This window comes from Alligator sinensis, unplaced genomic scaffold, assembly GCF_000455745.1.
Source record: "Alligator sinensis unplaced genomic scaffold, ASM45574v1 scaffold1588_1, whole genome shotgun sequence".
Taxonomy (NCBI): domain Eukaryota; kingdom Metazoa; phylum Chordata; order Crocodylia; family Alligatoridae; genus Alligator; species Alligator sinensis.
This window is the reverse complement of record NW_005843091.1, coordinates 131,063-143,331: the sequence shown is the minus strand read 5'-3', so window position 1 is coordinate 143,331 and position 12,269 is coordinate 131,063. Positions and strand designations below refer to the sequence as shown.

Below are 12,269 nucleotides of genomic sequence, written 5' to 3'. Positions count from 1 at the left end.
CGGGGAAGGACTGCTCTCATATTGACTGTGTAGCTGGCCAGTGGCTGTCATCCTTCCCTGAGGTCCCTTCCAATCCTGGTGCTCTGGGGGAGGGATGGAAAAACAGCATAAAAGGCAGCATTGTTTGAACTGGCCTGCTTTCTGTCACCCATGTCATGAGTTTTGCTTGTCAGCAGCCTGAGGTGTAGTTTTCCAGAAACCCCCTGCACCTATCTCCTTGAAAGCTGGCAGGCTTTGAGGCCTCAGCAGAGGCTACCATCCCTACAGTTTTCACCCCCCTTTGCCTTAACAGACACACATGACACAAGTTTTGCTTTCAAGGCTGACATGCAGTTTCCCAGAAACCCCTCCACCTGTTTCCTTGAAACTTGGCAGGTTTCATGACCTCAGAAGGGGCTACCATCTCTGCAAGTTTCATGTGAATCAGGATAGAAATGACAAAGTCATAGGCAGTTTTGTGCTTCCCCATTATAGCCTATGGGCGAACTGTCGAAACAGTTTCAAGTAAAGAAACGGAACAGTAGTTTCAAAACTAAATGAAACTTGAAACATAACATTGTCCCTTCGAAACGTTGAAACAGAAGTTGAAACGAAATAGTGCTGTTTCGCGCATCCCTAATAAGTATGTGACATCATGCTTTGTGTTCAGATCTAGATTTGCTCTGGTCTGAATGTAGGGCCCCCTCTACGCATGTAGGTATAGATGCAGTTGGATCTAATGCAGGATTCAAACAATTGCACCTCCTGCTGTGCCACACGTGCATTGCAGCAGGTACAATGTAGATTGTAGATTCAATCACATCTTTATTGCCAGCGTAGGGGGCCACATGCAGCCAGGAGCATGTGTTCCCACAAGTGATGGGACTCTTGGTCCCAGCTGCATCTCATGTGAGGCGCAGCCAGGGCCAAGAGCCCCATATGGACCAGGGTTTTCTCGCACCCCTAAACCTTGGGGATCATGCCAGTCATGATCCCCAAGGCTCAGGGTTTTCATGCTGGGCATGATGCACCCCTGCAGCTGGAAGTCCTGCCAGCTGATATGGCTCCCAGCCACAGGGCCCTGTTACACATGCAAATTAAAGCTTAATAGCAACCTGCTATAAAGCTAGTACACATTTTTTAGGTCTAGCTTTATAGCTGGTTGGAGCTTTTTATCACGTGATAGGTACTTTGGACATATAGCTGGTCTTAAGTTAACTGCATAATTAAGTTAATTGCATGATGCCTGTAATGTGGAGAAGGGGCATGAATGTTACAAACTTACTCCCTCACCATAATACTAAAGAATATGTGGTATCACCTGCCATCTTTCTGTTACAGTTAACCTTTAAATTATGTGAGTCTCTTGTTGGGATTATGGAGTAAATAGCCTCAGTTTATACTTTTTAAATGAAAATATCCAGGCATTGGACCTTTCCGCCTCCCTTTCAGTGTTGTACTCCCCTTTTTCATTTGTCATTCAGCAGCTGTTTTTGCCTGTGACTACATGTGTCTCCATGTGTTTTTCATTAAAATTAAGGTAGACCGGTACCGACAGAGAGAGGTGGCTAGCAGGGTTAATCTGAAGTCAGGCAGAAGGCAGGATAGATTTGCACATTATAGACTCATCATCATTGACAATCCTTCGCAGTTGAGGATGATTGTCTTCCATGATTGCCTTATCTGTGGCCTGAAGGCCAATGCTGATTGTTAGCTAATAAAAACCTACGATTCTGGACTAGCCTAGGGATTGACATGATGCATCATTTGATGAGTGACAAAAAGGCTTTATTTACTACAAGTATTCAAAGTCAAATGAGCCCAAACCAAAGCAAAGTCCAGTAATTAGCTATAAGGTGATGATTTTTTCACCAAGCAGGCTGCAAGAGAAATGGTCTTGGTGACGAGAGGTTATTCATTTCTACTAAGTTTGGAACATATCAAGAAACTGATTAACAGCCAGAAAAAACACAAGGTTTTGGAGAGTGTCCTTGGAAAATCAAGGGAACCTGTAGCCAAAACAGAAGTAAACCAGGAGACATCTATCCCATATGGAGAATGACTCTTTCTGTTCATAACATGAGTTAATTGCAAAAGAAATATATACCATACTAATTAATCATGGATAGACATTTCACACGGTTACATACTAGACAACTAGGAGCCTGCTTGAAATCGTCATGAATATAGTAAGATAAGCTGGAAGGGATGCCTCATTATTTCTTCTTAGGTGGCCTAGCCATGAACTCGCATCCTCTTGCACTGTGCAGTTGGCATCAGTATTTTGTATTTTAACTTTTGAGAGTAGGTCCCAGCTTTGCATGAGTTTTAGAGTCATTGCCAAGGATCCTGGATTTCCCTGATAAAAAAAATTTCAAATTCTCTGATAAAACCCCCCCAAATCCGTGACTTAAATTAAAGGCCTCCCACAGCCCCCACAGCCCTGCTGGTGCCCCTCACTCCCCCCACCACAGCCACCCCTTGCTCCCCTCCACAGCACACTGCCTCCGGCTGCTGCAGCAGAAGCAGAACAAAGCCAGCCCCCGCACTGTTGCAGGCTTGGGTGGGGCTGACTTCTGGTCCCCCTCCAGCCCTGCCGGTGCCCCCCAGCCATGACTCGCAGCCCCTCAGCCCTGCTGAAGGGAGCCCCTGCCCCCTGCAAGCTCTACTTGCCTCACAGGCTCCAGGGGCAAAGAGCGAGCCTGAGCTGAGCCGTGGCTGACCGAGAGCCTTGGGTGCCGTCATTCCCCCTCTCCCTCTTCCTCTGGGCAGGGCTGGGGGTTTCTCGCCCCTTTTGCAATCAGCTCTTGCAGGCAGGATCTCTGCTGGCCTGCAGAGCTTGTTGCAAAAGGGGGAAATCTGTGAGTTTCTCGCTAAAAGGGAAAATCGTTTTTGGGAAATGGAAGCCTGGATCCTTGGTCCTCTCTGACCTTGGTCTGACAAGGCCAATGCTGGATCAACAAGTTTTATTGTGGGTGCTCTGGTTTCTTGACTCAGTCCGTGACACGCAGTTTCTGCCACTTCTGCTTTTCTGTCTCCTGTTGTCATCATGACATTTCAAAGTACTGAGATTCTTGCAGCAGACTCTTCCTCCATTCAGGGCAGCCCTGGGCAAAAGTCTCCCATGAGTTGGTCACTGTTGCAATTTTTCATGTTGGTCTTGAGGATATCTTTGAAGTGCTTTCTCTGCCCTCCTTTCGAGCATACACCTTGACTGAGCTGGGAGAATAACACTTGCTTTGGGAGTCTGGAGCTGGACATCTGGATGGCATGGTCAGCCCAGCACAGTTCATGTTGGATGATCATTGCCTCAATGCTCATGGTGTTTGCTTGTGAGAGGATGCTAATGTTGGTGCATGTGTCTGTCCTCCCATTGGATTTGAAGGATCATTTGCAGACAGCATTGATGGCACTTTGCCAGCAACTTTAGGTGTCTCCTGTACGTTGTCCACATCTCAGCTCCATACAGTAAAGTGGGGATTACGACTGCTTAATAAACCATGATCTTGGTTTTGAATCTGATGTTGCAATCTTCAAACACCCGGTCTCTCAGGTGTCCAAAAGCTGCACTTGCACGTTTGAGGCGATGTTGGATTTCTTCATAGATGTTAGCCTTCTGTGAGAGACGGCTTCTGTGATACGGGAAATACTCAACATTCTCTAGAGTCTCACCATGAACCTGAATTACTGGAGCTCGGGACTGCTCATTAAGAGCTTGTTGATGGAGGACCTTAATTCTTGTGACTGCTAAGTGCCAGTCTCATTTTCTTGTATGCCTTGGTAAAGATGTCGATGATTATCAGTGTACTAGAACTTGATGGTGGAGGTCAAGGTGGTCTTGGTTTTGGCTCACAGTCATCTGAGATTAAATAGTTTACCATCCTTTCGGTAGTTTAGCTCCCCTCCAGCTGGAAGCTGGCTGGTGGTCAGATTTAGAGTTGCAGTAAGGAATATCAAGAGGCATGTTGGAGTGATGACACAGCCTTGCTTAACTCTTGTCTTTAGCCTAAATAGATCCACTACTGAGAACACCACTCACATACTGTCATGGAGCCAGCAAAGAATGGTGACAAATTTTGGTGGGCATCCATACTTCAGAAGGATCCTCCACAGCACTTCTAGGGTTGAGAGTCGAAGGCTCTCATGAGGTAAAAGAAGGCCATGTGGAGAGGTTTGTTATTCCCAGCATTTTTCCTGCAGCTGGTGAGCAGTGAAGATCATGTCAGTTGTCTCTTGATGCCCTAAACCACGCTGAGATCCCAGGAGCAGCTCTTCAGCAAGTGGAAGGGGAGAGTTGTTGCAACACACGTTCTCTCCTGTGGTGGACAGCAAAGTGATCCCTCTGTCATTTCTACAGTCAGACTTGTCTCCTTTCTTGAAGTTTGTCGTGGTCATGGTGTTTCGTATAGACTAACTAGAGATCTACATAGATAGCATAAGCTTTTGTAAGCAGTAGGTTTACTTCATCAGGTGCTGTGAGGGGACTGAAAGCCAGCAGTTAGCATAAACCTTCTTTCCTTTGAAAGGCTTTCTGCTTCTCAGAAAATTCAAGTGCTCCACCTTGTGGTAAATGTGAAGAATCAGGAGAATTCTAAGAAATACTTAAATATCTAAACTTACTATAAAGATTTCCTTATTCCCTCACAACCTGGCCATGGGTAACTTGTGAAACAGAGAACTTTATTCATCTGTAAAATTCCTTCTGTTTGACGGACATTGCTAAAAGCCATGATCAAGCTCTATCATCCTCCCCCTCCCCCCCCCCCCCCTCAACAAAAAATCACACCTCCCCCCCCCCCCCCCCCCCCCCCCCCCCGTTAAAAAAAATTAATTAAAAAGGGTTATGTAAACAGAGCCTAGCTGGTTTAGAGCAGTTGAGCTACCAGTGCTGATCTGGCAGTGGCTAATGTTGAGAAGAGTTCTGTGCACATCTTTTATTATCAACCAAGAATAATTCAGCAAAGATAATCCTTTTGGGCTGACATGTTACATGTTCTTCTATGCTTATAACAGTGTTTGGGTTTTTTACTACATTTGACAACAGTTTACTTATCTATTCAGGAATAGATCTGTCAAGCTATTAAGAGCTCTTACAGATACTTGAAGTTAATCTCTAAATACTGTTCAGATTTTGCAGTAATCCGTACTTGTAAAATGAACTATTTCAATTCAGTATTACCTTCCCTGTGACCCAGCAACCAGTACTACTTGTATAATGCTTGAAGACTTGAAGATGTACTTTTGTAAATTTGTGTATAAAGTAGAGGTGCACCAATAAATATCTGATATCTGATCAGTACTGATATGAAGAAAATTGTCTATATCAGATATTGGCCCGATGGGGCCAATAAATGCCTGTGCTGTGCGCAGCTGCAGCGCAGCATGGGGCAGAGCCGGCAGTGTGGCGAGCTGCCTCCAGCTGGGCAGTCAGAAGGGAAGTGGGGAGGGGCTTACCACAAGGGACTTACCACCTGATGGCAGCTGTATGAATATCTGATCAGTATCAGCTGATAAGCCTCCTTAAATATCGGCTATTGGTATTGGCCCCCAACATCTCTATCAGTGCACCTCTAGTATAAAGTGTTGAAGGTCATTGTAGAAGTTGAAATCTAACTTTTCAGTTGTCAAATCCAGCTGCTGCTTTAGAGAGTACTATGCCACCCTGAATACCCAGGAGCAACCATTTCCATCTTGATATTCCTGCTACCCCTGCCAGGTGACATGAATACCCAGACTTCAGGCACTAAAAATTAGTAGCTCCCTTTTGGTGGCCTGGTTTGTAAGTTCCTGGGCCTTCTGTCAGCTTTCAAATTCAGTTCGAGCTGACAGTCACCCAAACTGTACTCATCGCTTTTTTGGTGTCTGTTGGCATAGGAGGAAGGCAAGATGATCTTTATGGACAGGTGTCTGCATCAAAAGTAAATCATTACAGTTGGCACTAATTAGTTCCACTGTTGGCAATCTGAGCAGGATAGGGAACATGGGTATATTCTTCATTTAGCCTCATCTAGATTTCAGATCAGGTTTTAGGCATGGTAGGACAGTATGTGAGAGTTTGTGCAAACCAGTGTACCTTATGATTCCATCTTCCTGGACTATAAATCTAGTATCTTTTCAATGGGAAAGTATTAAGAAGGATGAAAAAGAAACATGTTCAAAATAGTAATGACTGATTTCAATGTTTTTTCCTCTGAGGAGATTCAAAGCAACTTACTTCTAGTTATAATGTTATTCTGGCAACGTGCTATTAATACGTGATTAATACCGAAGTAGGTTTCGAATGTTGTAGCCATGGTAGTCAGGAAATGTCTGGGTCAAGGCTTTTTTGTATTATATTTTTATTGGATCAACTATATAGTTGCGAGAGCTGGTAGACAAGCATCAAGTGCCCTTCCTCAGCTCTGAAGGAGGAGCAGATGCAGGCTTAGCTAAATATCAGAAAAAAAGTCTCCATGAAACTACAAATAGTCTGCTTGGAGGGGTGGAGGAAGGCTGTGAACTGGAGTTATTATGGGAGTAGTATTACACAGCTGTGTAAATCACTTTTGATATAGGGCATAGTTGCATGCCTTAAATTACTCGAGGGGTATAGGTTGTAGCCGTGTTGGTCTAAGGACATAGGTAGACAAGGTTCTTTGGGTAAATCTATTATCTTTTATGAAACCAACTCAGACATTTGGAAAAATTCTTTGTAAGCTTTTAGGTACAAAAGAACACGGACCAACTGCAGATGCTTCCTTAGCCTGACAAAGGGTATTGGTACCCAAAAGCTTGTAAAGGTTTTTTCCAACTATTTGAGTTGGTCTAATAAAAGATATCAGATTTACCCAAAGAACTTTGTCAAATGACTTGATACATTTTTGCACACAGTTGTATTTGTGGCATTGTGATAAATGAATTTCTAGATTTCTGCTTCTTCAATGTTATCTGAGTTCAGGTAAATCTAGTGTTAAGACTCGCACTATAATACTGATTAGCTTAATTTATTTTTTAACAGGAAAAGAGGACACCCCATCACTGCTTGGTCTCTGTGGCTCTCTGACGTCAGTAGCAAGTTACAAATCTCTCACAAGTCTGAAATCAAGTGAATATCTTGCGAGTCCCACAACAGAGATGACAAGTCCAGGTCTAACTCCATCCTGAGCAGATATACATAATGAAGGGGTTTTATGTTGTATGCATTCAATTTACATTCCATAATTAGACTTGCTATGAAGACATTTTAAAAATTCAAGCAAGCTAAAGAATCTGCTGCTTTATTTTGTCCTTTTCTGTAATTATGTGTTTAAAAAAACCACAAATAATATATGTGTTATCTATCACATCCTTTGTCGTTCTTCTTTAACAGGAATGTACAGATTTCCTTTTTGAAACCTTTTATTAGTTGAGATTCCCAGTCAGGTACAGAATTTTGTGCGATAAAGGTATGAATTAATACATCGTAAAAAAAAACAAAAAACAAAAAAACAGATTAAATTAGCCTTCTATTTAACTGCCATGATCTGTGTTACCCTGCCAGAGTTGATAACCTCCCTCTGCTCTTAACCAGAGCACTTCTCTACAGTTATACATATTGCCAACATTTGCAGAAGAGGCATGAATTCCAGTCTTGACGGGTAAATAAATATTTAATTTCTAAATATTTTATGTTTAAAAATGTAATTTTTTTGTGTATATTTGTTCTATTATTTATGTAGATTCTCAAATAGTTTATTTTATTCTACTGAGATGATTTATTCAGCTTCTTTTGAAACATTGACTAAGTGTTAAATTTGTATCCCAGTTATCATTATGCCACTTGGAGATGACCAATGTTTATTTAGTTTCTCATCATGAAGAATATATCCCTACTTCTTGATCGTGGGACAGAGTAACAGAGCTACTTCCAAGCTTACGAAAGGATTTGAAGGCAAATCGATAAATGATTTGCATAATCCAATTTAGGGAAAACTTTGCAATGTGAAAAGTGGGTAAGCTTGATTTTTGGCATTATCTTCCCTTAATGCAAAGGGTAGAGGAAAGTCAAAGAATGGGACTAAGAAATGGGGTAGTGTTAGGACTTATTATAGCTGGGGGGAGGGAAGGGGGGGGTCTCTTTTCATGTTTACTTGTAAAGAATTCAGGGCATTTTTTTAAAAACTTAAATTTAGATTGGATAATTGACTAAATGAATGCCAAATTCTCACATTTACTTTTTTTCTCATTCATGAAGTAGTTTGATAGGTATTTGCTTGATTATACAGTTCAGTAACACTTAAAAGTGAATCCTTTAAAATTCTGTCACTGATTAAACTATTGATACAAATTATTTGAAAGGATTTTAAAACAAAACTAAACTTTCCAGATGGTCCCACCCTTTTTAAAGTTTGCAAAATAATTTTTGTATTGCAAACTATATTCTTAATTCTTTGTAAAATTTACTGAATCCTTTATCTAAGAATTTTGCTAGTCAGGGTAGTGCTTATTAGTCCCATTGATAACTTTTTAAACAAAATGTAAGTGCATGCAAGTGTTGCATTTATTAATCATGAGGGAAATGCTTTGTTGTGCCAAAGACGTTTCATAAACTGTTTACATGAGTGGCTGCAAAACTTCTAGGGATCCTTAATTACAGCTTACTTTCAGGATGTTGTTTACAATAGACACTACTTGCTATGCCGCCTGCTTCATTTGACTAGCCATACAGAGAAATGTGCCTCTTGTAATGTTGCCCTTAGCACTACTGCTGTAGTTTGGCAGGGTAAAGAATAGGAATTTAATCAATCATTCCTGCAAACAGAACAATGCAAGATGTAGATGGTGCGTGTGATAGTATACGTCTCCAGAAATAACTATAATGATTTCTGAAATACAATTTGAACAGTAGAGCTCTTTTCTTAAGGTCTACCAGAATGCCTGTTATCACATAAAGTAATTGCCTGGTCCTTGCACTAAGCCCCTGCTCTGTCATGGCAGTCCAGTAGTTTATTTGAAACAATATTAATTAAATATTAATTTGTAAACTAAAGATGCATTTTTAATATAAACAACAAAGGAATCAGGATTTCATTAAGTTAACTTTCCATGTTTATGTATGGTAACTTCAGCAGTCTGCGTGCTGTTATCTAAACAGTTCTCCCTGTTCTTTGGCTATAATCATGATTTTTAGTCATGTCGGCTGATGGCTCTCTTTTTGGAGCGACTAGGGTAAAATTCATGCAGTGTCATATAAGTACGTCTTTTCTGTAGTATGTTTCACACCAGTAGTAGTTAGTAAATGTCAATGTTTGTGCATGGGAAACTGGCTGTATGTCTCTCTTCTAAATGCTATCCATAGTTCAAAAATATCTGAACAAAAATAAATGCCTAAATTTGTATTTTGTTGCCTTGTGCATCATAACTGTTGCATGTAAATTAAACTTTTTTGTACTATCATCACTTACCAGTTCCTATCTTTGTACTATTCTGTTTTTTAACTATTTATTATAATGAATCCAATTTATTAAAAAAAAAAATATAACCTTTAAAGAAACATTCAGTCCCCAAAAGTGTATATAAAAACAGACATTTATCTTCCATCAGCAATGCTCCTTTGATCCAACTCAATGTCCACAGGGGGAGTCTCGTGTTCTTTTCTATTCCTTCACTCTGCTAACGACATTTTACATTTTATAGTTGGTGTCAAGTTTCTGTGTTTTCATGTTTACATGTCACCTAATTAATAATTCACATCCCTCCTTTTCCTCAGAATTCTGCATAAAATAAGTCCCACTATCTTCTACCCATCTCTGCTTTTGGGTATCAAATTCATTCCAAATTTTTTGACTGTTAGTTCATAGAAACTGCACTTCTTCAGTATTCAAAAAAAAAAAAATTTCAGACTTTTTTGGAGGTGTAAGATTATTTTTCCAACAGATTGCAAGGACTTACACCACATTTTAAGTAAGCATCTTATTTTATTTTTCTATCCTGTAGAACACTGACTTGATGACAGCTTTTCAATGACTAAAACGTCCCAAACTTTGTGACGCCAATCAGCAATTTTAGGGGTATCATACTTTGTCTAGGTTTTTGCAGTTGTAATTGATGAGCTATTATTTCCTTTGTATATGTCTTATATGTAATAGAATTCTCGTGGGTAGGGACCTACTGCATTCATGGCGGAAGTGAGGTGCGCTGTGGCTCCTTTAATATTGCAGGTTCCCCCATGGCACCCCTCCCACCCTCGGATTGGTGGAGGGGCTCTGCTTCTGGCTTGCTCCTGATCAGCAGGGAGGCAAAATTAAATATGGCGCCGGTTTTGCCTCCGGCCACCGATTGGCTGAGGTGCCCAGATGGCCCTGCTGTTTCCTGCTGACTAGTGGGGAGGCAAAAACAGTGCCATATTTACAACTCTGGTTTCAGCTTCCCTGCTGATGAGGGAGTGGCAGGGTCCTTTGCCAATCAGCAGCCAGGGGAGTGGCAGGTAGGAAGGGGCAAGGTGCATGCAGGGGAACATGCTGCTGCACACTCTACTTCCTCTGTGATTTTGGTAGGTTCTTGCTTACAGGGAATACTAAAGGCTTATCCGATAGCTAGTATCCTGTTTTCTTTATCATGTCTCCAATCTTTTTCCAGAACAGTTTGATTCTAGCACATGTCCACCATATGTACTAGAACCTCCCATCTGGCCACACTCTCTCCAACACTTAGCCATTCCTGTACTATAAAAATGTTTTAGTGTGGTGAGATACCATCACTTAAAATTTTGTCATGCACGTAGATCTGTGAGGGCCGTCTATTTGAGATGACCTTTCAATTTTCATTGCTAACTTTTGATCCAATATCTATATCTTGTTTTGTTATAATGTTTTTTTCTAGAAAATTAGGGCTGGAAGGAACCTCAGGAGGTCATTTCGTCTAGCCCTCTGCTCAAAGCAGGACCATCCCCAGCCGTATCATCTCAGTAAAGGCTTTGTCTAGCCAGGTCTTAAAAACCTCCAAGGATGGAGATTCCGCATGTGAGTGGCCTGTTCCAGTGCTTTACTATGTTCCTGGTCAGAGATTTTCCTGATATCTAACCTAAACTTCCCTTGCTGCATTTTGAGACCATTTCTCCTTGTTCTGCCATCTGCCACCACTGAGAACAGTCTAGCTCAAGGGTGGACAGTTATTTTGGGTGGAGGGCTGCATGGGCAGCCCCACCTCTTGACAGTTGCCCCTCCTTCTAGTCACTAATTTGGGACTGGAAGTCCTGCCCCTAACCCTGAACTTTGCCATTGGAAGTCCCTCTTCTTGTTCCCTGGAAATACTCTTTTTGGGAGAGGGGTTGTCATCACAGAACCATAAAAAAAACAAATCATACAATAAAAGTAAAACATCTACTATAACATATTTTAAATTTATTGCAAAAATTGTTTTTATGATTTGTATTGATGTAACGTATATAGTTATTATGCATTCACATTATGTAATGTGAATGCATAATAACTCAATAGTTACTCTTGTATATTGTGTGCAGGGGTGTATGGTGAGGTGTGTGTGTGTGTGGGGTGGGGTGGGATGGGATGGGAGTGTGGGGAGGTGTAGGGGTTTGAGGGGCTGTGGTTGTGTGGGGGGTCAGTAGGGGATGTTGGGGTGTTGTTGGGGGTAGGATGTGGGTGTGGTATTTGGGGTGAGGGAGGGTGGGGGTGTGGGGATCCCTGCACTCCCCCCATGGTGCACCAGCAGGCAGGGGAGCTGGTGCCCAGCAGCATGTGGCTCCAGTCTGCACTGCACATCATGGTATGGAAGTACAGCACCTGCTGGGCCATCTATCACCAGTGCTGCCGATCATACATGCGTAGCCCCTACACTCGTGTGCCACAGGAAGGAAGCTCCAGGCGCTGGAGCTGCCTAATTTCTGCTGCTTTCTGCTGCACAGGTCCTGGGAGTCTGCAGGGGCCAGGGCTCCCCTCCACTTCCAGCAGAGTCCCAGGATCTGCACAGCAGGAAGCAGTGCAGGTAGCCAGCTCTAGCACCCAGAGTTTCCCTCCCATGGCACTCAAGTGCGGGGGCGGCACATGTGTGGCGGGGAGTGCTGGCGACAGGCAGCCTGGCATGGGCCGCACTCCTCACCGCAATGTGCAGGGCTGGCCGTAGCTGTGCGCCATCAGGTACCAGCACCTGCGCTCGGCAGGAGTACCCCTGCCACTGCCTGCTGGGGCTGTCCACCCCTTTGGTTGTCCTCCACTGGACTCTCTCCAATTTCACTATGTCTTCTGTAGAGGGGGGCCCAAAACTGGACACAGTACTCCAGATGTGGCCTCACCAGTGCCAATAGAGGGGAATAA

General features: G+C 42.6%; 1 protein-coding gene across 1 annotated transcript in view; it reads left to right on the top strand.

Annotated features, from left to right (window-relative positions):
- Positions 1 to 9,389, top strand: part of RUNDC3B (RUN domain containing 3B) — a 101,151-nt gene extending 91,762 nt beyond the window's left edge. Inside the window, exon 12 of the mRNA XM_025193702.1 lies at positions 6,977 to 9,389. Within this exon, the coding sequence (XP_025049487.1) occupies positions 6,977 to 7,122 (146 nt within the window). The 3' untranslated portion in view covers positions 7,123 to 9,389. The remainder of the gene's footprint in view (positions 1 to 6,976) is intronic.
- The last annotated feature ends 2,880 nt before the right edge of the window (positions 9,390 to 12,269 follow it).